Source organism: Hibiscus syriacus, unplaced genomic scaffold (genome assembly GCF_006381635.1).
Source record: "Hibiscus syriacus cultivar Baekdansim isolate YM2019G1 unplaced genomic scaffold, ASM638163v2 tig00112285_pilon, whole genome shotgun sequence".
Classification (NCBI taxonomy): domain Eukaryota; kingdom Viridiplantae; phylum Streptophyta; class Magnoliopsida; order Malvales; family Malvaceae; genus Hibiscus; species Hibiscus syriacus.
Window position 1 is genome coordinate 3,832,995 of NW_024063293.1, and position 23,021 is coordinate 3,856,015.

At 33.9% G+C, this 23,021-nt stretch overlaps 2 protein-coding genes and 1 pseudogene across 3 annotated transcripts; 2 read left to right on the top strand and 1 right to left on the bottom strand.

Moving 5' to 3' along the window:
• The first annotated feature begins 562 nt into the window (after nucleotides 1-562).
• LOC120177320 (LOB domain-containing protein 20-like) lies at nucleotides 563-1,455 on the top strand. The gene is made up of 2 exons (XM_039183505.1): nucleotides 563-976; nucleotides 1,096-1,455. Exons 1-2 carry the CDS (start codon nucleotides 596-598, stop codon nucleotides 1,453-1,455), a joined length of 741 nt encoding a protein of 246 aa, XP_039039436.1. The 5' UTR covers nucleotides 563-595.
• A 14,099-nt stretch (nucleotides 1,456-15,554) lies between these two features.
• On the top strand, nucleotides 15,555-19,796 carry LOC120177225 (annotated as a pseudogene).
• Nucleotides 19,797-19,938: 142 nt separating this feature from the next.
• On the bottom strand, nucleotides 19,939-21,810 carry LOC120177192 (tubulin alpha-5 chain-like). Of its 2 annotated transcripts, none has more exons than XM_039183413.1 (5): nucleotides 21,693-21,810; nucleotides 21,355-21,572; nucleotides 21,070-21,269; nucleotides 20,439-20,947; nucleotides 19,939-20,355 (listed from the first exon to the last, which is right to left on the bottom strand). In XM_039183413.1, the coding sequence occupies exons 1-5, from the start codon at nucleotides 21,803-21,805 to the stop codon at nucleotides 20,040-20,042; spliced, it is 1,356 nt and encodes a 451-aa protein (XP_039039344.1). In that variant the 5' UTR covers nucleotides 21,806-21,810; the 3' UTR covers nucleotides 19,939-20,039. The 2 variants fall into 2 exon arrangements, with proteins under 2 accessions (XP_039039344.1, XP_039039345.1); XM_039183414.1 differs by having other exon boundaries at nucleotides 20,040-20,355; nucleotides 21,355-21,569.
• Nucleotides 21,811-23,021: the final 1,211 nt, after the last annotated feature.

Sequence of the window (23,021 nt, forward strand, 5' to 3'; positions counted from 1 at the left end):
TTTGCTCGCCGCATGGTCTCTGACAGTTTAAGGGGATTAGATAATTTTTTTTTGATAAATTAAAAAATTTAGATTTTTTTAGAAATTTAGGTTTTTTATTTTTAAAAATTTAATATTAATCATAAATTAATACTATGTGTCAACCAACTAATGGTTAAATAACTTTAAAATGATAACAAAATGAAACATTAAGTATCTTAAATGATAATAAAATAAACATTAAATACCTACTTTGATCAAATAAAACTAATAGACACCCAAAACAAAGAAAATATATAATTTGAAAACTTATTTTTTAATTAAATTTTTATTTAATTATCATTTATGAGTAATAATATAAAATTATTATTAAAAATGATAACAAGAACGTACTAGCAGCTCAGAATTTAATTCATGTCAATTGGCATGACATCCATGATACTACTCCCACACGCCACGGGCAGCACAAATCTTGTGCCTTTCTCATAAAGGCAACCCCTTTCTCAACTCTCACACCCACACTTAACATCATCTGTGCCCAACATCTTTTCATGTCAATTCTATAAACATAAACATCTTTGCTCTCTTGAAAATACATCCCTAAATAGCCCTTGAAATGGCCGAGCCACACTGCCATGGCATGTCCGAAACTACCCGTAGGAAGGGAGCCGGCAAGCGCGCCACCATCCCGGTTGAAGTCGAGCCAGTGCCAGAAGTTGCCCTAACCCCGACAGCACCATGTGGTGCATGCAAGTTCTTGAGGAGGAAGTGTATTGGTGGGTGCATTTTCGCACCCCACTTTGGCTCGGATCAAGGTGCGGCCAAGTTTGCTGCGGTCCACAAGGTTTTCGGTGCTAGCAACGTTTCCAAGCTCTTGCTTCACATCCCGGCGAACCGACGGCATGACGCGGTGATCACGATATCGTATGAAGCTCAAGCTAGGCTATCGGACCCAGTTTACGGTTGTGTCTCGACCATATTTTCTTTACAACAACAGGTTAATCAACACATGCACTGCCATATTTTAGTTTCTTTCCTAATTTGATTTCTTTTAAATGGAAACCAATAAAATATAGACTCGAACTCTTTACCTTATTTAAAAGATTCTTTTCACAGGTAGCATCGCTGCAAGCCGAGCTAGCAATGGTGCAAAACCAGCTGATCAACAGTCGATTTGCGATGGCGAATGCCCTTCAAAACTCGCAGCATCATCATCAACAACAACAACATGAGCAGCATATAGCATTGCTTCAACCAGCATACTCAAACAATTCCTCAGCATCCAATAATCTCATAAACATAAGCAACTTCGCCTCCAATTTTGAACTCGTGGCTGAAACTACTAATACTGCACCCATTTCTTCTCAAAGCATGGACCATCTTCACCTCTCCATGCCGTGCCATGACGACGAGGACGACGAACAAGATAGTCGGATTCCAGCCATGTTCGTCAATCAGATAATTCATCGTACATAATCTTTACGATATCTATCTATCCATATATATACATAAACATTTTTTCTTTTTCCCTTCGAAATATACAAACTTATGAGTCTTAATAATTTATAAATATATAGGATGGATTATATGGATATGACATATATATAATAAGTAAATAGTTGTATGTTATTTATTATCGCAAAAAGGATTAATTTATATTAAAATAATCTAATTTGATTCAGTTTAATTGAATTTAATAACTAAATAAAGTATGAACTACATATATGAATATTCTAAATTTACCGATGAATTTAGATATTTTTAATACTCGTGAATAAAAGGAAAAGGTCAAACTCCAAAGGAGTTGGTAATTAACAAAATGAATAATATCAATAGATATTTTTTAGTTGGTTTTTTCATGAGAATGAATGAATATATCCTCTTTTCAAATTTTTTTATTAAAATGGTACTCAAATAATATTATTAACTAAAATTGCACCTTTTGGATTAAGATATGTCTCCGTGCAAACACCTTAGGAAAGATGTGTATTAAAGAGAGCGTCTTTATCTACGTGATAAGTCATCAGGGTGATCTCTCTAACGCTAATATCACTCGAGATAAAAAATGAAAGAAATGAAGAATATTATATCAAAATATAAAAAAACTAGAAAGTTTATTAAAAAAAGAAACAACACACACAATACATGTCAAAACACATGCTTGTATGAGTACAGATCAATCGAACAGTAATAATGACGTATTTATATAGGATTTATCTTCAAACATTCAACGAGTATATATTTATAAAATTATATTCAAATAATTAAATTTGTATAAGTTTACATACATACATTCACACATACATACATATATATATATATATATGTATGTATGTATATACATATGTATGTATATACATATGTATATATGTATATACATATGTATATATATATACATATATATATATATATATATATATATATATATACAACATATTTGGATGCCATTAGTATGTAGTTTTTACAATGTAAGAAATGTCACTTTCAATCTGCTTTGTGACCTTGAAAAGAATCAAGTCAAAAACCTTACACTCATATTAGTTTAAAAGCCACTTTCATGGCAACAAACTTTTAAAATCCATTTATGTTCCAACAACAATCTTTTATTATTAATATATTTTTAATCATAATTAAATTTTACAAAAATATAAATTCAGATAAACGTGTATAAATAGTAGGTTCAATCATATGTAAAATGACAAAAAAATCATCTTAAAATTTCTATTGATATTAGTCTCTAATTTTTTATTTTAATTTTCAATTTTATCCTCAATTTCGTTCTCTCCCATTAAAATCGTTAGTTACCTTTTAACCGTTTAAACAAAATCATCAAAAATTATGTTTAGTTATATTATGAATAAAAGTTATCTTTAAATATAAATTATCTTATACTTACTTATATTAATAAAAAAATAAAATAAAATACATCGTATAATGACTCTTGAATAAAAGACAATACAAATTATCAAAATCGTCAATTTTTAACATTGATTTTAATAATTATTATAAAAACCATCTTAATTTCCTAACACTTTCATTAATAATATTCTTTATTCATTTAAAATCATAATATCTCTGTAAATTTACCATCGAAATTTAATAAAACAAAAAACACAAAATAGCATAGTGTCGACAATCATTTTCGTCCGAGACTATATATTATTATTATTATTATTATATTACAATTATTATTATTATTATATATATATATATATATATTATTATTACAAATAATACAACACGAAGGCCCATTTTACAAAATCAACCCGATTCAGGCCCAAACCCAGTTCAGGCCCAGACCCGATTCAGGCCCAAACCTAGTTCAGGCCCAGACCCAGTTAAGGCCCAAGAAGCCCAAAACTCGAATAAGGTTTTCACATCTCATCTTAGCAGTCACATATGACAACCGTTGGATCTGGAGAGATCCAACGGTCAAGATCAAATCTAGCAAGAATCCTATAGTTCACCAACCCTAGGGACTATTCCGGCACCGCCTCCAGATGGTCCACTTCGACGTTGCCACGACGTCGCCGCCTCCAACAGAAGGATCAAGAAGAAGCGAGGATAGCCGCACACTTCATCGCCATATGGTGAGTCACCATTGTAGATCCAGTGACTAACCAAAATGAACGGTTGTTAGAAGCTTTCTCAGGCCTATAAAAAGCCTTGAAAACCTACAAAAAAAGAAGACGACAGCAAGAACAGGAAGAGAGCAAGCAACACCAAACGAGTAGGAAACAAACCGAAAGGAGAAGAAAGAATAGGAGATCTTACCTTCGGTAAAATCTTAGATCTAGGCCGTTTTGAAGTTTTTTAGAAAAAAGGAAGGTGGTTTCGAGTTTAGGGTGAGCCGATCTACGATTTGAGCTATTTTTATTTTTTTTTCAACCGTGAATAGTGATCGAAATAGTGACTGGCTACGTGAATAGTAACCGGCTGGTGACCGGAATAGCGATCGGCCGGTGGTCGACCGATGAATGGAGCTCTCTCCGGTGAGGGAGTTTAGAGAAAAGGGAGAGCAAAACAGAAAAATGAGGAAAAATGAGGGAAAATGACCTATTTTGCCTTATTTATACCCAAATCAAAACTACATCACTTTGGGGAGGGAGTGTGTGTGCAATTTTAGGATTGATAAATCACGTCCATGGTCCTTGTATTCTGTAATTTTCTATTATAATTACCAAAATTAGGTTTCTATATCTTTTAATTTTGTCTTCACATTTTATTTTTTTTTATTTTAGTCACTACCCGTATATTTACATATATTTAACTAATATTTTAGGATTATTTACACTTTTTATATATATATTTTATAATATTTCGAATATTAACCAATAATTTATATTTTTTAAATTTAATCCTATATTATTATTTTGGTTATTATTTAATTGCAATTTTATTTTATTATTACCTTTTATGTTTAAATATTTTAAATCTAGTATTTATTTATTATTTTTTATTTTAATCACATATGTGTATCCTAATAATATATATTAGTGCTTATAATAAAATAATATAATGAATAGAAAAAATAATAATAATGAAATAAAGTAATACCATTATTAAAAGTAATAATAAAAATTAGAAAGTGAAACACTATAATTATGGTGTTCCATTTTAAAATACATTCCACTAAGTTATGTCCACATTTTTATATATTTTTTTAATCCCATGTTTTTTTAATTATTTATAATGTTTAATTTTTTATTTTTTTTCTTGAAATATGTATTTTATTATCTTAATTTTAATATTTTTAATATTTTCATATTATTAGAGGATTATTTACAACTATAGTACTTTGCATATTAACTGTTAAAATAGTAACCTTAATTTTTATATTTTATTGATTAAATCATTAAAATTATTATATGTAATATGGTTATTTTATTTTATACAATAAGTCATAAAATATTTCCTTAACTTATTAAGAAAGTATTTTAAATGATTTGTTTGTATAAAATAATATTCTTAATTTTTTATGGGATTATAAATTGAAATTAAATACAAATTTGTTAATTTATTGCAAAGACGTTAATTAATAAACAATGTATCAATTATGGGCGTTGTGGGGGTGATAATCCTTCTCCACACGTAACCGACTCCCGAACTCATTTTCTGATAAGCATACCCTTTTTGTGTTATTTTAATATTATTTTTATAAATTTTATTAAAATAACAACATTTTTTGTGACCAATCATACCTCGATAAAATGATTGGTGGTGACTCCTCAAATTGTGTTTTAACTTATGCCAGAAGAAAAACACTTACTTTTTCGAGACGGGATTTAGAAAATAACGACACTTGTTTTCGCCAGGCGGAATACCGTCTCGACAGCTTGGTGACTCTATTGGTGACTTTTTTTAAAAGAGAGTCAAGCCACCAATTTATTAATTAATTATCTTTGCAATAAAAATTATAAATTTGTTTTAATTCCTTGATTATTTTAATAACCATTTTCTGTATAAATACTTGTACTAACTGGTTTGCTATTGTTTTCAGGTTTAATTAAATGTCTTTATATTGAAAGAATAAATTTGTTTGTTGTGCATTATTTATTTCTTTTTATGCTTTTCTTCACACAATGTATGGGAAACTACTCCCTCGTATGATTTTTACCTCCGTATGGGATAGGGGATCATTCCTTGAACTCACACCTTATGTTCCTCGTGTGGTTTTTACCTCCGTATGGATATAAGGAAGCGTGTTCCTTCGAATTGAACTCGATCTGAAAGTCTGTAATGGACCAGGATTGAGGGTTTGATAGTCCAAGGGGACACCAACAAAGGACAATTCGATAACCATTTTTACCTTAGATCCAAACCCAGCATATAATAAACCTAGAACTCGAATCTAGTCAGAGCCTAACCTAGGAGAATCTCGTAAGGTTAGCACACAAGGAAAAACATGTTGAGTCTTAATTTACTTTATTTTCCTAATAAATGCATGCGAACTAGAAATCATGCGGTTAGATTTATTTCTCCAAATAAAGCATGGAACTAGATTATATGAGGTTAGGATTTTTATGATATTACTACCTAATTTTCCTTTGTTTGTTTTTTATCATTTTCATTATGCATTACATTTTTCATACCATGGTGTTGATTCATGATTGATGTTCATATAGAAGGCTAGAAATATAGAACGAAGAGTCTTACATGAAGTAGAAAATAATGCAGATGTATCTATAATATGTTTAAAACTTTGTTTTAGTATAAAAGTTGTTCTAAGGAATCAATTCACTATCAACACCTTTTTGCATACATGCATTTGCATTGCACAATTCGTATTCTTATTTTTGCATTTCTGCATTTTTTACATTTTCATTTTACATTCACAACTTTGCATTTGCATTCGCATCTTTACGTTTGTATTTACATTTTCATTTTTTACATTTGCATCTTTGCATAGTTATATTTATAGTTTCAATGTTACATCATGCATTTGCATTTTGTTTCAAACTATTTTACATGCATTTAATCATAAAAATATGGGAATAATTCGTGGAGGATTTCATGACAGAATTTTCGAAATCAAATTGGAGCTAATTTGGTCTTCCTAGAGAAGAATAAGAGTCATGAATAAGATTTTAGCAAGGGTTGGTAGAATCGAGAAACTGCAAGAGCAATTTATCAAGATTCAACAAGAAATGACTGATCATGCAAAAAAGTTCCAGGATGATTCAAAAGAACAAATGACCATGTTAATGGACCTGGTGAATGTTGTGATCCATGGAGAGAAACCCTTAGAGGATCCCGCTGTGAAGGTTGTGAATAAGGTTGTGAATGATAATGATGAGTTCGAAGTGATATTGTCTGATGATCAAGAACCTATTAGGGAGCATGATAATTCAAGACAACTTCAAGATTTGGTCCAGGGGGCATTGATGAATTAATGGTGAATGAAGAATCAATGAAAGAAAAAAGTCCACTTGTGAGAGACAAGCTTTACCTAAAGAAGAGGGGAATAGAAAAGGGTCAAAAGCTGATCAAGAAGAAAAATAATATGCAAGGTTTTCAATTCCATCCCTTCCACTTTTCGAGTGAAAATTTGCATTCAAAAATGCTCTCAGTAGAATTAATTACTCCATGATATGTCTAGCCACAGTGGCCTCCAAATGAAAAGTGGACCTATAAGGAGGTTACTTAGATAAATGAGACTGGAACTCCAAATTGTTTAGCTAAGGTTCCTAGTAACCTTTAGGGAAATTTCCAAGATCCTTTAGAGCAAACAATTCAAAAATGCAAGGTAGAAGAAGGGGTTAAGGTTCAATGCTTAGAAATCATTACCTCGACAGAGACTAATGTGATCGAATCCTGTGAAGAATATCAGATGCAAGAAAATGAGAAAAGAAATCAAAGTAAAAAGGCTTCTATTGATGTAATTCGAGATTGGCCCATAGGTTTAAAAATAAACTGGGAAGATGCCACCATGAAAACATATCAAACACCCATATGGCCATATCATACTTCCTATGATAGATGGGGCTTTGGGCAGTTTAGAGAACCTGACGAATACTACGCCCATCACAGCTGTAATATGTGTTCAGAACCAGGACAAATGTATTGTCACCAATGAGGATTGTTTTGAGCCCAACTTCCAATTGATAAACGAGAAGATGAGATCTGAACAAAAAGCTGCTAAGAAAGAATAAAACTGATGCGTCTGAGGAATCATCCAAATGAGCCCAGATAAGAGAAATGATCAAAAGATGGGGGGAAAGTGAGGACAAAAACTCTGGTCCAATTATAAACCAACATTCTAGGAATTATAGGGCAAGCCTAATAAACAAGTGGAAGTTGTTATATACCACTGTAGTACTTTCTATTTTCATCATCTTGTTTGATCATATTTTTCTTTTTCTTTTCTCATCCTTTTTATGATAAATAAATTTGTGTTGTTTTTATGGTTATGAGCAATGAATCAAATTTTAATCTTGAAGTTTTTGAGTATCAAATAAATTAAATATTCTTTTAATTTCTCAAGAGTCATAGATCTTTGGAAAATGGTAAAATTATACTTTCCATATCCCATCCAACGCCATTTACTTGATCGTTACAAAAACCAAATCCTGACACTACATTTATCCGAGACTCTGAAATAATGTGTCTACCTATTTTTGAGACACCAAATCCATATGTTTACCTTTTTGGGTAGAGTTGATTAGTTTATAACATTCCACCATATACACGACTTCAAAAGGCATACATTTATCCTTCTAGATACAAAACCATCATACTGGTAAAACCAAAACCTTAAAAGAACCAAACTTTCAATTATCCGTGAATCTTCCTACAAGAAGAGACAAGATGAGGCATCATGGATCAACATATCGAAGAGAATTTCGAGTAATTAGGGCATGCTCGAAGCAAGAAGAAAAAAAATAAGGGGATTGATTTAAATAATTATATCATGCATTAATTACATTGTTTTCATGTAAATAAAGTTAATCCTGAATATTCATCCCCCTGGGGATACCTCTTTTTACAAAGACTTATGTGTATGAAATTATTTTTTCTTCTGATTCAACCCTAACCAAGGATCACCCTCCACACTGGGGGGGTAAAGATGAAGGACATCTGCTCGCATGAGTGAAGATCATCAATCCAAATTTCGCTACAAAAGTAAATCATGGTGAAATAAAGTGAGAAATATCAAGAAGTTACAAGGTAGAACAAATACAAAGTGCTTGAAGATCAATTCATTCAAGAATAACGAAAGAATTTCTGAAATGCAAGAAGAAAATGAGGTGCTCAAATGAGATTTTAGTCCTATACTCATCCATCAGAAAAAAAGAGAAAAAAGAGAGCAAAAAATAAAAGAAAAAGAAGAAAAAGAAAAAAGAAGAAAAAGAAGAAAAAAAAGAAAAAAAGAAAAAAGAAAATGAAAGAAGAAAAAAGAAAAAAAAGAAATTGAATTAAGATGGGTGATTCATTGAGCCTCAACCTACAAGGTTGATCAAGTACAATTAGTTCAAAGATTCATATTCAACAAGAAACACAAGAAATGTTCGAGATATAAGAGGGATCCAGAAAAAGAAATGATGAAATACAAGTAGCAAAGCAGATCCAAGTCAAGCAAGACAAGATTGAAGGCATCAGAATGAATTGATCCTTGATTCAATTACCCTTAAACACTTGTTTGGGCCTATTTATCCATTTCTTTCGTAACCATAAGTCACGGTCTACGTTACGTACCTGAAAAGTTCATTCTAATCATACATGGATTTCTAAGTAAAAGAGACTATCTTCAGATTTTATTTCGCCTCTCAGGATTGATTTTTATTTACAAAAATTGTTTTTTAAATCTTTAATGCATGATATGAAAAATGATAAAAGGGGGGTTAAGATGTAAAATTTCTAAACAACATCTTGAAACCAAAGGAGGATTCGAGTTGAAAACCTGAAAAGGCGACTCGAATATTGAATGGTGAAACAATAACATAAGAGATGATCTTAAGCTCTTGATGAAGCACCACACATCCCAAAGATGTTCCTGAAATTCTGGAATCAAGAAGTATCTCTATGAGACGAGCATAACAACCATTTCTTCAAGTTAGTGGATGCTCAAAGAGACATATATACTAGACCAACCTGAAAGAACCTTACTTTACCAGAATCAACTTACACCTTAAATCAATCAATAATTTTGGCACTTGCCATAAGACTATGATTTTTGAATGATTTAAAAGAGTAGTTGATTTATTTGATATTCTTTGAACTCATGCTTATGATTTGATTCAATTGTAAACCTGTAAGGGGCAATATTTTACAAAATTCTTTCATTCTTTGATAAAGAAAAGAGAAAAAATATTTTCAAACAGGACAATCTCAAAGGAGAAAGGTCTTTGAAGCAAGTTGACGCTTATTCTACCTCTATCGGAGAAAAAGAATAAGAAATGCCAGAATAATGAAACACTTCACATTCTTGAAAGCAAGTGGTTCAATAAGCCAGAAAGTATGGAGAATTGCACTTGTAAACGCTCTTTTGTGACATTATTAACAGCTCATCAAGAAGGATTACCCTATTCAAAAGGGGAACATATCTCAGAGCATAGCAAAAAGGCAAGAAAGTGACCCGTCAAGAAGAAGATGATCATCTCATTCGGAAGAGGCACATATCTCAAACATATCTGTCAGAAGGATTGATCACTTCTTAAGTTTGTGACAATATGAAGAGAATCCCTCAAGTTACTTAACAACATTGTTGTTTAGTAACAATGGAATGAGAGCATTCAAGATTAAGAGATTTGGGCACGAAGAGAGCCACAATGATCCACAAATGGGGCATTATCAAAGTTGTACCTCATGGGAATCATGAGATTCAAATTCAATGGACATTGAGAGTGAACCTTTTGACTTGAAGGTTGGATGTATTTTTAAATGTCCATATTATCCATCTGGGGCATCTTGAAGGCTCACATCAGCATAAAAAAGACATAAGTTATCCATGTGGGTATCTTAAAGGCTCACATCAGCATGAAAAAGACATAAGTAATCCATGTGAGGCATCTTGAAGGCTCACACCAGCATAAAAAGGTTGAAATATTTTGAAAGTCCATTTCAACCAGAAATAGAATGTTGGGACATTTTGAAGGCCCATTTCAATCAATCAAAAATGATTCATGAAGGGCATTTTTGAAGGCTCATATCAACAATAAGCAAACACTGGGCATGCTAAAAGCTCATATCATCCTTCAGAAAGATCATTGATTTGAACAAATATTTCCAATAATACAGAAAGGTATGAAGAATGAAAATGGTGAAATAGTGATAATAGAGATGACCATATATGATCATTTTGTTCATCATACGGTTGCATTATACTGGTAATTTCACCTACATTGATACTGACAAGTTAAGGCATCCCACTTGTATTCCCAATGAGCTTTGTTCTTAAGTGACGTCCTACAAAAGCTCTGAATGCTATGCAAAGACCTTCACTGAAAAAATATGGGTAGAAGTCACATGAAAATAAATAAGATAAATTCTCCTTGTGATGTGTTTCAAAAGTCAAATTAGAACAAACACTATTATCTCATTGGTATTTGCTAAGTTTGGCATATTTACATCTACATTCTCCAAAGATGATAGATTCTCATTTCAAAAATGAAAGCTTTATTGGATTTTCACACAAGTTCAAGGACAAAATGGGGACACTGAGGTCATAATTATGACTGCAACAAGAGCTCCGTAAATGAAACATTTCTTATGTGACTTTAATGCAAATTGAGACAAGGAAGACACAAAGAAACAAGTTGATCAAATGGTTTGTTAAGAAATGCAAGCTTGATAGCATAAGTTGCTACACTGATATTTGGAGGAAACCCTGGAAAGGAATTATTAAGTGGAAGAAGATTGAATTCGTCACTATGAAGTCAAACTAAGATTGAATCGACCTTTTACATTCATAAGAACATTATTTGCATAAAAGATCATGCATTACATTTAATTGCATTTGCATAAATACATTTTTCACATGAAGATGCAGGGACAAAGTACCTTATAAATGTAAGGTAGAATTCAAATAAAAAATACAGGAACATGTTAGGAGAGACAAACATCTGAAGAATAGATGAACACAATCCACAAATGAAACATTATTTTGAATTGGGGCATGGTACCCAACCAACAAGTTTCTCATTTAATCTTTTTTAGAAAATGAAATTCTTGAAAAGTAAGAAGTTTCTTACCTAGTAAAGTATTTCCCACAAATTTGTAAAACCTCCGGGTCATCTATAAAACCTTAGGGTAGGATGTTTTCGCATGAAAATGAGAAAGCGATTACCAAAGTTTCTCATTTAATGTTCTAGAAAATTAAAACCTCCGGGTAATTTGTAAATCCTCCGGGTCATCTGTAAAACCTCAGGGTAGGATGTTTTCGCATGAAAATGAGAAAGCCATTACCAAAGTTTCTCATTTAATGTTCTAGAAAATTAAAACCTTCGGGTAATTTGTAAATCCTTAGGGTCATCTGTAAAACCTTAGGGTATGATGTTTTCGCATGAAAATGAGAAAACGATTACCAAAGTTTCTCATTTAATGTTCTAGAAAATTAAAACCTCCGAGAAATTTATAAATCCTCCGGGTCATCTGTAAAACCTCAGGGTAGGATGTTTTCGCATGAAAATGAGAAAGCGATTACCAAAGTTTCTCATTTAATGTTCTAGAAAATTAAAACCTCCGGGTAATTTGTAAATCATCCGGGTCATCTGTAAAACCTTAGGGTAGGATGTTTTTGCATGAAAATGAGAAAGTGATTACTAAAGTTTCTCATTTAATGTTCTAGAAAATTAAAACCTCCGGGTCATCTGTAAAACCTTCGGGTCATCTGTAAAACCTCAGGGTATGATGTTTTCGCATGAAAATGAGAAAGCGATTACCAAAGTTACTCATTTAATGTTCTAGAAAATTAAAACCTCAGGGTAATTTGTAAATCCTCCGGGTCATCTGTAAAACCTCAGGGTAGGATGTCTTCGCATGAAAATGAGAAAGTGATTTCCAAAGTTTCTCATTTAATGTTCAAGAAAATTAAATCATCCGGGTCATCTGTAAAACCTCAGGGTATGATGTTTTTACTTTAATTTCCTTATAAAAACTTGTCAACATGACGAAAATTTCTTGTCTTTTTATCTTTGCTCTATTCTTGTTAATACAAAAATAAGCAAAGAGGGGCAGCTATCGATAGTCATTTTCATCCGAGACTATATATTATTATTATTATTATTATATTACAATTATTATTATTATTATTATATATATATTTATTATTACAAATAATACAACACGAAGGCCCATTTTACAAAATCAACTCGATTCAGGCCCAGACCTAGTTCATACCCAAGAAGCCCAAAACCCGATTAGGGTTTTCATATCTCATCTTAGCCGTCACAGATGACAACCGTTGGATCTGGAGAGATCCAACGGTCCAGATCCAATCTAGCAAGAATCCTAGGGTTCACCAACCCTAGGGACTATTCCGTTGTCGCCTCCAGATAATCCACTCCGACGTTGCCATGCCGCCGCCGCCTCCAACAAAAGGATCCAGAAGAAGCGATGATAGCCGCACACTTCATCGCCCTATGGTGAGTCACCATTGTAGATCCGATGACTCACCAAAATGAACGGTTGTTTGAAGCTTTCTGAGGCCTATAAAAAGCCTTGAAAACCTACAAAAAAAAGAAGACGACGACAAGAACAAGAAGAGAGCAAGCAATACCAAACGAGTAGGAAATAAACCGAAAGGAGAATAAAGGAGAGGAGATCTTACCTTCGTCGAAGCCCAAACGTCGTCGGAAAAGTTGATTTTACCGAAGGTAAAATCTTAGATCTAGGTTGTTTTGAAGTTTTTTAGAAAAAAGGAGGGTGATTTCGGGTTTAGGGTGAGTCGATCTATGATTTGAGCTATTTTTATTTTGTCCGACCGTGAATAGTGATTGTAATAGTGACCGACGACATGAATAATAATTGACCGGTGGCCGAAATAGTGATCAGCCGGTGAACGGAGCTCCCTCCGGTGAGGGAGTTTAAAGAGAAGGAGAGCAAAACAGAAAAATGAGGAAAAATGACCTATTTTGGCTTATTTATACCCAAATCAAAACTACATCGTTTTGGGGAGGGAGCGTGTGTGCAATTTCAGGATTGATAAATCACGTCCATGGTCCATGTATTCTGTAATATTCTATTATAGTTACCAAAATTAGATTTCTATATCTTTTAATTTTGTCGTTACATTTTTTTTATTTTAGTCATTACCCGTATATTTACATATATTTAAATAATATTTTAGGATTATTTACACTTTTAATATATATATTTTATAATATTTCGAATATTGACCAATAATTTATATATTTTTTAATTTAATCCTATATTATTATTTTGGTTATTATTTAATTTCAATTTTATTTTATTATTATATTTTATGTTTAAATATTTTAAATCTAGTACTTATTTATTATTTATTATTTTAGTCACATATGTGTATCCTAATAATATATATTAGTGCTTAAAATAAAATAATATAATGAATAGAAAAAATAATAATAATGACATAAAGTGATATCATTATTAAAAGTAATAATAAAAATTAGAAAGTGGAGCACTATAATTATGGTGTTCCATTTTAAAATACATTCCACTAAATTATGTCCACATTTTTTTATATATTTTTTTAATCCCACGTTTTTTATTAATTAATTATAATGTTTTATTTTTTTTATTTTTTCTTGAAATATGTATTTTATTATCTTAATTTTAATATTTTTAATATTTTCATAGTATTAGAGGATTATTTACAACTATAATAATTTGCATATTAATTATTATAATATTAACCTTAATTATTATATTTTCTTGATTAAATCATTAAAATTATTATATGTAATATGGTTATTTTATTTTATACAATAAGTCATAAAATATTTCCTTAACTTATTAAGAAAGTATTTTAAATGATTTGTTGGTATAAAATAATATTCTTAATTTTTTTATGGGATTATAAATTTAAATTAAATACAAATTTGTTAATTTATTACAAATACGTTAATTAATAAACAAAATTTTGGGGGTTGTGAGGTGCTAATCCTTCCCCACAAGTAACGACTATCGAACTCATTTTTTGGTAAGCAAACCCATTTTGTCTTATTTTAATATTAGTTTTATAAATTTTATTAAAATAACAATTTTTTTTGTGATCAATCACACCTCGATAAAATGATTGGTGGCGACTCCTCAAAATTATATTTTATCTAATGCTAAAAGAAAAACACTTACTTTTTCGATAAGATATTTAAAAAATAACGACAATTTTTCGCCGGGCGGAACGCATAGCTTTCACTCAACAACTCTCTACATTGCTTCTAGGAAAATATTATTCTCCAAAGCCAAATTAATAAAGTTCAGTTCACACACTTTCACCAACCGACCTACCAACCAACCCACCAACCACCCACCAACCCCATAAATATTTAATGAAAAAAGTAAACATAAGACGACTATGTAAATATAATAATAATAATAATATTATTTAACATATCAATAGCTAAAGATTTTTTTATTTTAATCATAATATTTAATTTATTGATCAGTTAATTTAGATTAAATATCATTATTGAAGTTACGTTTTCAATTTATATTACATTATTTATAATAGGAGAATTCAAAATCTTAACCTTAAACGAAATTTAACATTTTATTCCGTTAAATCAATTGTTTGTCAATGATAATCAAAAAATTCTTTTAAATTTCCATATCTTTTAAGTTTGAAATTTTAGTCCTAATATGAACATGTTAAATGAACTTCTAATATTAGTCAATATATTATGTATATACAAATTTTATTCTTCAATTTGATCATTTTAAATCTTTATAATTTAGTCATATTATCCTTATATTATTTGAGTTACGGCTAAAGGTTTTAAAACTCGAAAAGTACAAAGAATTAAAATCAACTAAAATCAAAATACAAAGACCAAATTCACAACTCATGCATAGTACAGGAACTAATAAAAATATTTAACCAAAAATTTAGATCTGATCATGAGGCCTTTATTTGGCGGTAGGTAGCCACTAGCCGGCCACCATTTTTGGCATATAAATAAGCAAACCAATTCCCTCTCTCAAATCGTTCCACTTCTTCCCTTCTTCCACCGAATCTCTTCTCTCTCCGGTTCCATCTCCGACCGCTGCGGTACAGTCCGGTTTCAACTTTCATCACCATCTTTCCTTCACTGTCTTTTCTTTTTCCCATGTATCTTCTTCTCTGCTTTTATTATCCATCAATGAAGTGCCACTCTTTTATCTTTCATTCATTTTCAACTATCATTGGTGCTCCTTTCTGGGTTTTCATTAATCTGAGGTTTTCAATAAAGTTATAAAGATTGCTTTTTTTTCATTGAGATCAACCTACAGTCTGCAGGTGTCAGAATTTCAACTGTAAAAGTTGATTTTCTTTCCGGGTTTTCATCGTTATAACTTAAAAGTTTGTATTTTACAACTTGGGTTTGAGACCAATTGGTTGCTATTAGAAGCATTGGTTAAGTTTTGGATTTTATATATGTAGTGTTTCACCATTGACTCGTCGCTATAGATTTAAAGTGAAGTGAACATTTTGTTTGGTTATTTACATGAATTTATAACTATCTTTGAATTTTAGGACTCCTAGATTACTAATCACGTGTGCCAATTGACATGAGCTTTTTGATCTTAGTCCGTGCTAAATTGCAGATTCTGTATGGAACTTAGCTTTGATTCCAATGATTTTTCAGTTCATGAATATAGGACAGTGTTACTTTTATGTTTGATTTTATATGATGAAGCTGAGTTTTGAATTTTTGTCTGTTCTTTCATTTGATGCAGAAATGGCTTCCCACATTGTTGGATATCCCCGCATGGGACCGAAGAGAGAACTTAAGTTTGCTTTAGAATCTTTCTGGGATAAGAAGAGCAGTGCTGAGGATCTGCAGAAGGTTGCAGCTGATCTCAGGTCAGCCATCTGGATACAGATGGCGGATGCTGGGATCAAGTACATTCCAAGCAACACTTTCTCTTACTATGACCAGGTACTCGATGCCACATCGATGCTCGGAGCTGTTCCACCTAGATACAGCTGGAATGGTGGCGAGATTGGATTGGACACTTATTTCTCCATGGCCAGAGGAAATGCCTCTGTTCCTGCCATGGAAATGACCAAGTGGTTTGACACCAACTAGTAAGTTGCCCTTCTTGGTCATACTTTATTAGCTTTGTCGAGCATTCGTGGTTTTCTCGTGCTAATACCTATATTCTGTGCAATATGTCGTTTCAGCCATTTCATTGTTCCTGAATTGGGACCTGATGTTAACTTCTTTTATGCATCTCATAAGGCGATGTTGGAGTACAAGGAAGCTAAGACGGTATGTTCTTTGGAACCAATGTTTCTATCTACCAATTAGGATTCATAAGTTGTTCTAAATGCATTAAGATTGCTTCAAGGTTTTGGACCTAAGTGATAAAGATCTTTTAGCATACTTTATATGATGCAATGGCTTAGAACATTCGGTTAATTTGGTTGTGGTTCAGGTGACCTTTGTTCGTATTATATGTTTTGTACATCTTATGTGATGTTTTTGTTCTTACTGTGAAACTTGGATGCTGATTTTCTGTCCCTCATGCAGCTTGGAGTCGATACTGTTCCCGTCCTTGTTGGCCCAGTCTCATACTTGTTGCTTTCTAAACCGGCAAAGGGTGTTGAAAAGACCTTTTCTCTTCTGTCTCTCCTCCCCAAAATCATCCCTATCTACAAGTAAGAATCGGTTCTTTTATTTGTCGACTTGTTTACTTTTATTAATACAACTACTGTAATTTGCTATTGTATCCCTGACTCTCTCTACAGGGAAGTTATATCCGAGCTTAAGGCAGCTGGTGCATCCTGGATTCAGTTTGATGAACCCACCCTTGCTTTGGATCTTGACTCTCACCAATTACAAGCATTCACTGCTGCTTATACTGATTTGGAATCTACTCTCTCCGGGTTGAATGTTTTGGTTGAGACCTACTTTGCTGATCTTACAGCTGAGGCGTACAAGACCCTTATTGGATTGAAGGGCGTTACCGCTTATGGTTTGGATTTGGTTCGTGGAACCCAGACCATTGATTTGGTCAAGAGTAATTTCCCCAAGGGAAAATACCTCTTTGCTGGAGTTGTCGATGGAAGGAACATTTGGGCCAATGATCTTGCTTCTTCTCTTAGCACCTTGCAGCAGCTTGAGGCTGTTGTGGGAAAAGGTATACTTGCATTTGATGGTTTGTAAATTACCTGGTGAATGTTACAATTGTGTCATTTATCATGTGCAGACAAGCTTGTGGTGTCCACCTCCTGCTCGCTTCTCCACACTGCCGTTGATCTAGTGAACGAGACTAAGCTAGACGATGAAATCAAATCCTGGCTTGCGTTCGCTGCCCAGAAAGTTGTTGAAGTCAATGCACTTGCCAAGGCATTGGCCGGTCAAAAGGATGAGGTACCTCCTTATATGTTTGCCGTTTGTTTTTGCTTTCTCAAGATTTGGATGACACGGTGTTATTAGTTGCTTATATATTTTCAGGCCTTCTTTTTGCCAACGCTGCCGCTCAGGCTTCGAGGAAATCCTCCCCAAGAGTGACCAATGAGGATGTTCAAAAGGCTGTAAGTGTTTCAATAAACTAAATTTCCTGTTATGTCTTTCAATTGATAGCTCTGCAGTAAAAAATATTTATTTTCTTGCGTGTTTTACCATGTTTGCATTCCCAGGCTGCTGCTTTGAAGGGCTCTGACCACCGTCGTGCAACCGACGTTAGTGCTAGACTGGATGCTCAGCAGAAAAAGCTTAACCTACCAGTTCTCCCCACCACAACAATTGGATCCTTCCCTCAAACCTTGGAACTCAGGAGAGTTCGTCGTGAATTCAAGGCTAACAAGTGCGTAGTCGAGAAATTTTTCTTGATATCTTTCGTATAAGATGTTATTTTTTAATCTTCTTTTAACTAGTGATCTTTTATTTTCTTCAGGATATCGGAAGACAAGTATGTTAAAGCCATTAAGGAGGAAATTAAGAAGGTCGTTGACCTTCAGGAAGAGCTTGACATCGATGTCCTGGTTCACGGAGAGCCTGAGGCGAGTATTTGTTTTGTTTCGACCTTTTATACCTTAAGTACTTGGCAAGCATCCTAATCATAGCTTAAAACTGTGCAGAGAAACGATATGGTTGAGTATTTCGGTGAGCAGTTGTCTGGTTTTGCTTTCACTGTTAATGGGTGGGTCCAGTCCTACGGATCTCGCTGTGTTAAGCCACCAATCATCTATGGTGATGTTAGCCGCCCCAAGCCAATGACCGTTTTCTGGTCATCGACTGCCCAAAGCATGACTAAACGCCCTATGAAGGGAATGCTTACGGGACCTGTTACCATTCTTAACTGGTCCTTTGTCAGAAATGATCAGCCCAGGTATGTCCTAGAAAGCCTATAGGCAAAAATGGTCAGAAATATTACATTTCTACCTGCATATTCATAGTTTGACTTTGTACGATTGCCGTTTCCAGATTCGAGACCTGCTACCAGATTGCCTTGGCCATCAAGGATGAAGTTGAGGATCTAGAGAAGGCTGGTATCAATGTTATCCAAATCGACGAAGCTGCTTTGAGAGAAGGTCTGCCTCTTAGGAAGTCTGAGCACTCCTTCTATTTGAAATGGGCCGTTCACTCCTTCAGGATCACCAACTGCGGTGTCCAGGATACTACCCAGGTTTGTACCTCGCCTCACTCGTTTCCCTTCTCGATACTCTCCATGATCACCATTCGTTCTCTTCTGTAAAAATTGGACAGATCCACACCCACATGTGCTACTCCAACTTCAATGACATCATCCACTCAATCATTGACATGGATGCCGATGTGATCACCATCGAGAACTCACGTTCAGACGAGAAACTTCTGTCGGTCTTCCGCGAAGGGGTGAAGTACGGAGCTGGAATCGGCCCTGGTGTCTATGATATCCACTCTCCAAGAATACCATCGACTGAAGAGATCGCCGATAGGGTTAACAAGATGCTTGCGGTGCTCGAGACCAACATCTTGTGGGTTAACCCTGACTGTGGGCTCAAAACCCGTAAGTATGCCGAGGTGAGACCGGCACTCAACAACATGGTCGCCGCCGCCAAGCTGCTCCGCACCCAACTCGCCAGTGCCAAGTGAAAAGCTTTATGTGAGTGGTTTCTCATTGTTTTCAATTACTGTGTTTTCCTTATGAAATATTTGTTGGTAATACACGCCTCCAAGGCCAATTGATTTTCTTTTAATTTGGAAGCTTCATATTATTATTATTATTATATATATATATATATATATATATATATAAATGATCATGTCCGAACTCTATTTTTCGAAATAATTTGTCGAATTTTATTAGAAAATGCTAAAAATTCCAATTGGATTTCAAGTTATGGCACAAGGCATAAACGTTGTTACATAAAAAAAAAAAAGCTGTTGATGAACTGAAATGAAATTAGGAGTTAACCAGTATCTGTCGTTTTCATAAAAATGGTAGATGCTCTAGTAATCTTCAGGTGGTTCTTCGTCATCTTCGGGGGCTTCGGCGCCAACTTCCTCGTAATCTTTCTCGAGAGCAGCCAGGTCTTCACGAGCTTCTGAGAATTCACCTTCCTCCATACCTTCACCTACATACCAATGGACAAATGCTCTTTTTGCATACATGAGATCGTACTTGTGATCGATTCGGGCGAAAACTTCAGCCACTGCCGTGTTATTGCTGATCATACACACAGCACGTTTTACCTCGGCCAGATCACCCCCAGGTACCACCGTAGGTGGCTGATAGTTGATGCCACACTTGAAACCAGTAGGGCACCTGCAAAAAAACCCGGCAATGATCATAAAATTGCTTATGCTTAATCCATTTTGCTGAAATGAAAGCTTAAAATTTCAACTAACCAATCTACGAAGTGAACCGTTCGCTTCGTTTTGATGGAACGGACGGCAGCATTTACGTCCTTCGGTACGACATCTCCACGGTACATCAAACAACACGCCATGTACTTCCCATGCCTTGGATCACATTTAGCCATCATGCTCGCCGGTTCGAAAACAGCACTGGTTATCTGGGGAACTGATAACTTCTCGTGGTAAGCCTTTTCAACCGAGATCACCGGGGCATATGATGAGAGCATGAAGTGGATACGAGGATACGGCACGAGGTTTGTCTGGAACTCGGTAATATCGACATTGATAGCACCATCAAACCTCAACGAAGTCGTCAAAGACGAGATAATTTGAGATATCAGGCGGTTCAAATTCTTGTAAGTTGGCCTTTCAATATCCAACGACAGCCTGCAGATATCGTATATAGCTTCGTTGTCGAGAAGCACGGCGACATCAGTGTGTTCGAGGAGAGAATGTGTCGAGAGAACGCTATTGTAGGGCTCCACAACTGCAGTAGAAACCTGCACAATGGATAGTGTGGATTTGGATATTTGTACATATCTACCTGATAATGTAACGTAAACAGAGTCGTCTCGAACATTTTCAGGGCCATGAGCCGGTTTGGAATTTAAACCAAAATTACCTGAGGAGAAGGGTAGATGGTGAAGCCAAGTTTAGGCTTCTTCCCATATTCAACAGATAAACGCTCCAAAAGCAATGAGCCTAAACCAGAACCAGTTCCACCACCAACAGCATTAAACATCAAAAATCCTTGCAATCCACTGCAGTTATCAGCCAATTTTCTCAATCTGTCAAGGCAAACTTCGACAATATCCCGACCAGCTGTACCATACGATAATGAATCAATGACTTGAACTTTAAACCGAAATGATTCAAAAACTCGAAATTAAACGAAGTTTGATTGTACCTGTATAATGTCCTCTTGCAAAGTTATTAGCAGCATCTTCCTTTCCGGAAATAAGTTGCTCCGGATGGAACAGTCGTCGATAAGCCCCGGATCGGACTTCGTCGATGACCGTCGGCTCTAGATCGACGAATAAAGCTCTCGGCACGTACTTTCCGGCTCCGGTTTCACTAAAGAAGGTGCTAAAAGCGTCATGGTTGGCACCTGCATTACCCTCACTGCATGCAAACACAATGAATTGATCAAATCTGCAAAAAAACACATCCTAACAGCAAGCACATCAAAGATGAAGATAGTAATTGCATGATGCATGCAAACCATACATATATCCATGATCTCACCTAGGCATCATGCCATCGGGTTGAATCCCATGTTCAAGGCAATAAAGCTCCCAACATGAATTCCCAACTTGAATCCCAGCTTGTCCTACATGAATGCTAATCACTTCTCTCATTTTCTTTTTTTAAAACCTCTCCAACAAGCCTTGTTATCTCTTTCTCAAACGCTTCTTTAAGGATATATGAAGGAGATAAGGTGAAAGAGAAGAGAGAATGAAGAAAAAGAATGAGCGTTAAAGAAGAAAAAGCTCAAAAACGGGTATTGATTCATTGTTAAACAGCCACGAACGATGAAGAGTTGGTTAAGGTCTAGCCATTTGGAGCCATCTGTATGGTGTTCCACTGGCTATTTTCATATTTTTATCTATTTATTTTTTTATTTAATTAATTTTATTTTAAGATTTTAGGTTCTATTCAGGTATATTATGCACGTTGAAATTCGAGTAAATTTAAAATGTTTGACGATTTATTTAACGCATAAAGAGATGTTGGCCTTGTGTACATTATACTAAACAATATACTTAATATTTTTGTCCGATATAATAATGATTTAATTCGAGTTATAAAAATTACATGTTCTAATTCCAAATCTCCTCATTTTATGTTTAGTTTTTTCCCCTAATTTTTTTTATTGATAAATCGTTCATCTCTCTTTTTTCTTTTTGTCTTTGTTAATTGACGACAACATCAATTTTAATGTTGGTTACCAATCGTAGATATTCTTTATTACTATTTTATTTTTTTATATTACATCTTTATTTTTTTAATAAGTCTGTATGACACGTTTTCATATGTCTTTTGACACATTTTTCGATCGTTTGGCCGTTGTATTCACTTATTTTTTAAGGGTTGATTAGACATTGCACGACTGATCAAGATGACACTTATATGTTATAATGTTGATCTTCCCTTCTTTGGACACTCGGATTGGATTTGAATACCTGTTATGCGTTCGTGGATAGTTTTTCAAGTCACTCGAGTCTGATTTGTGATTTGTCGGTGGTCTTTCAGTAGTTTGATATTTTTTGTGGTCCATTTACCGATACGATCAGATCTGTTTGTATCTATCTTTGTTCAAGTTTTCTTAGTTAGATTTTAATATTTCCTTGTATGATCCTTATGTGATTTTAAGTTGCTAGTTTTGTTTCAATGATAATAGAAAATTGTCATAATTATGTGCTTAATTTACGATTATGATTGTAAATATTTATTGTAATTTAGGATATTTCCTATTTTTGAATAAAATTAGTGATTTCTATAAAAAAATCGAGTTATAATAGATCAATAGCCGATTGGTCTAGTGGAACGATGAATTAGATCCTTTAAGCAAGA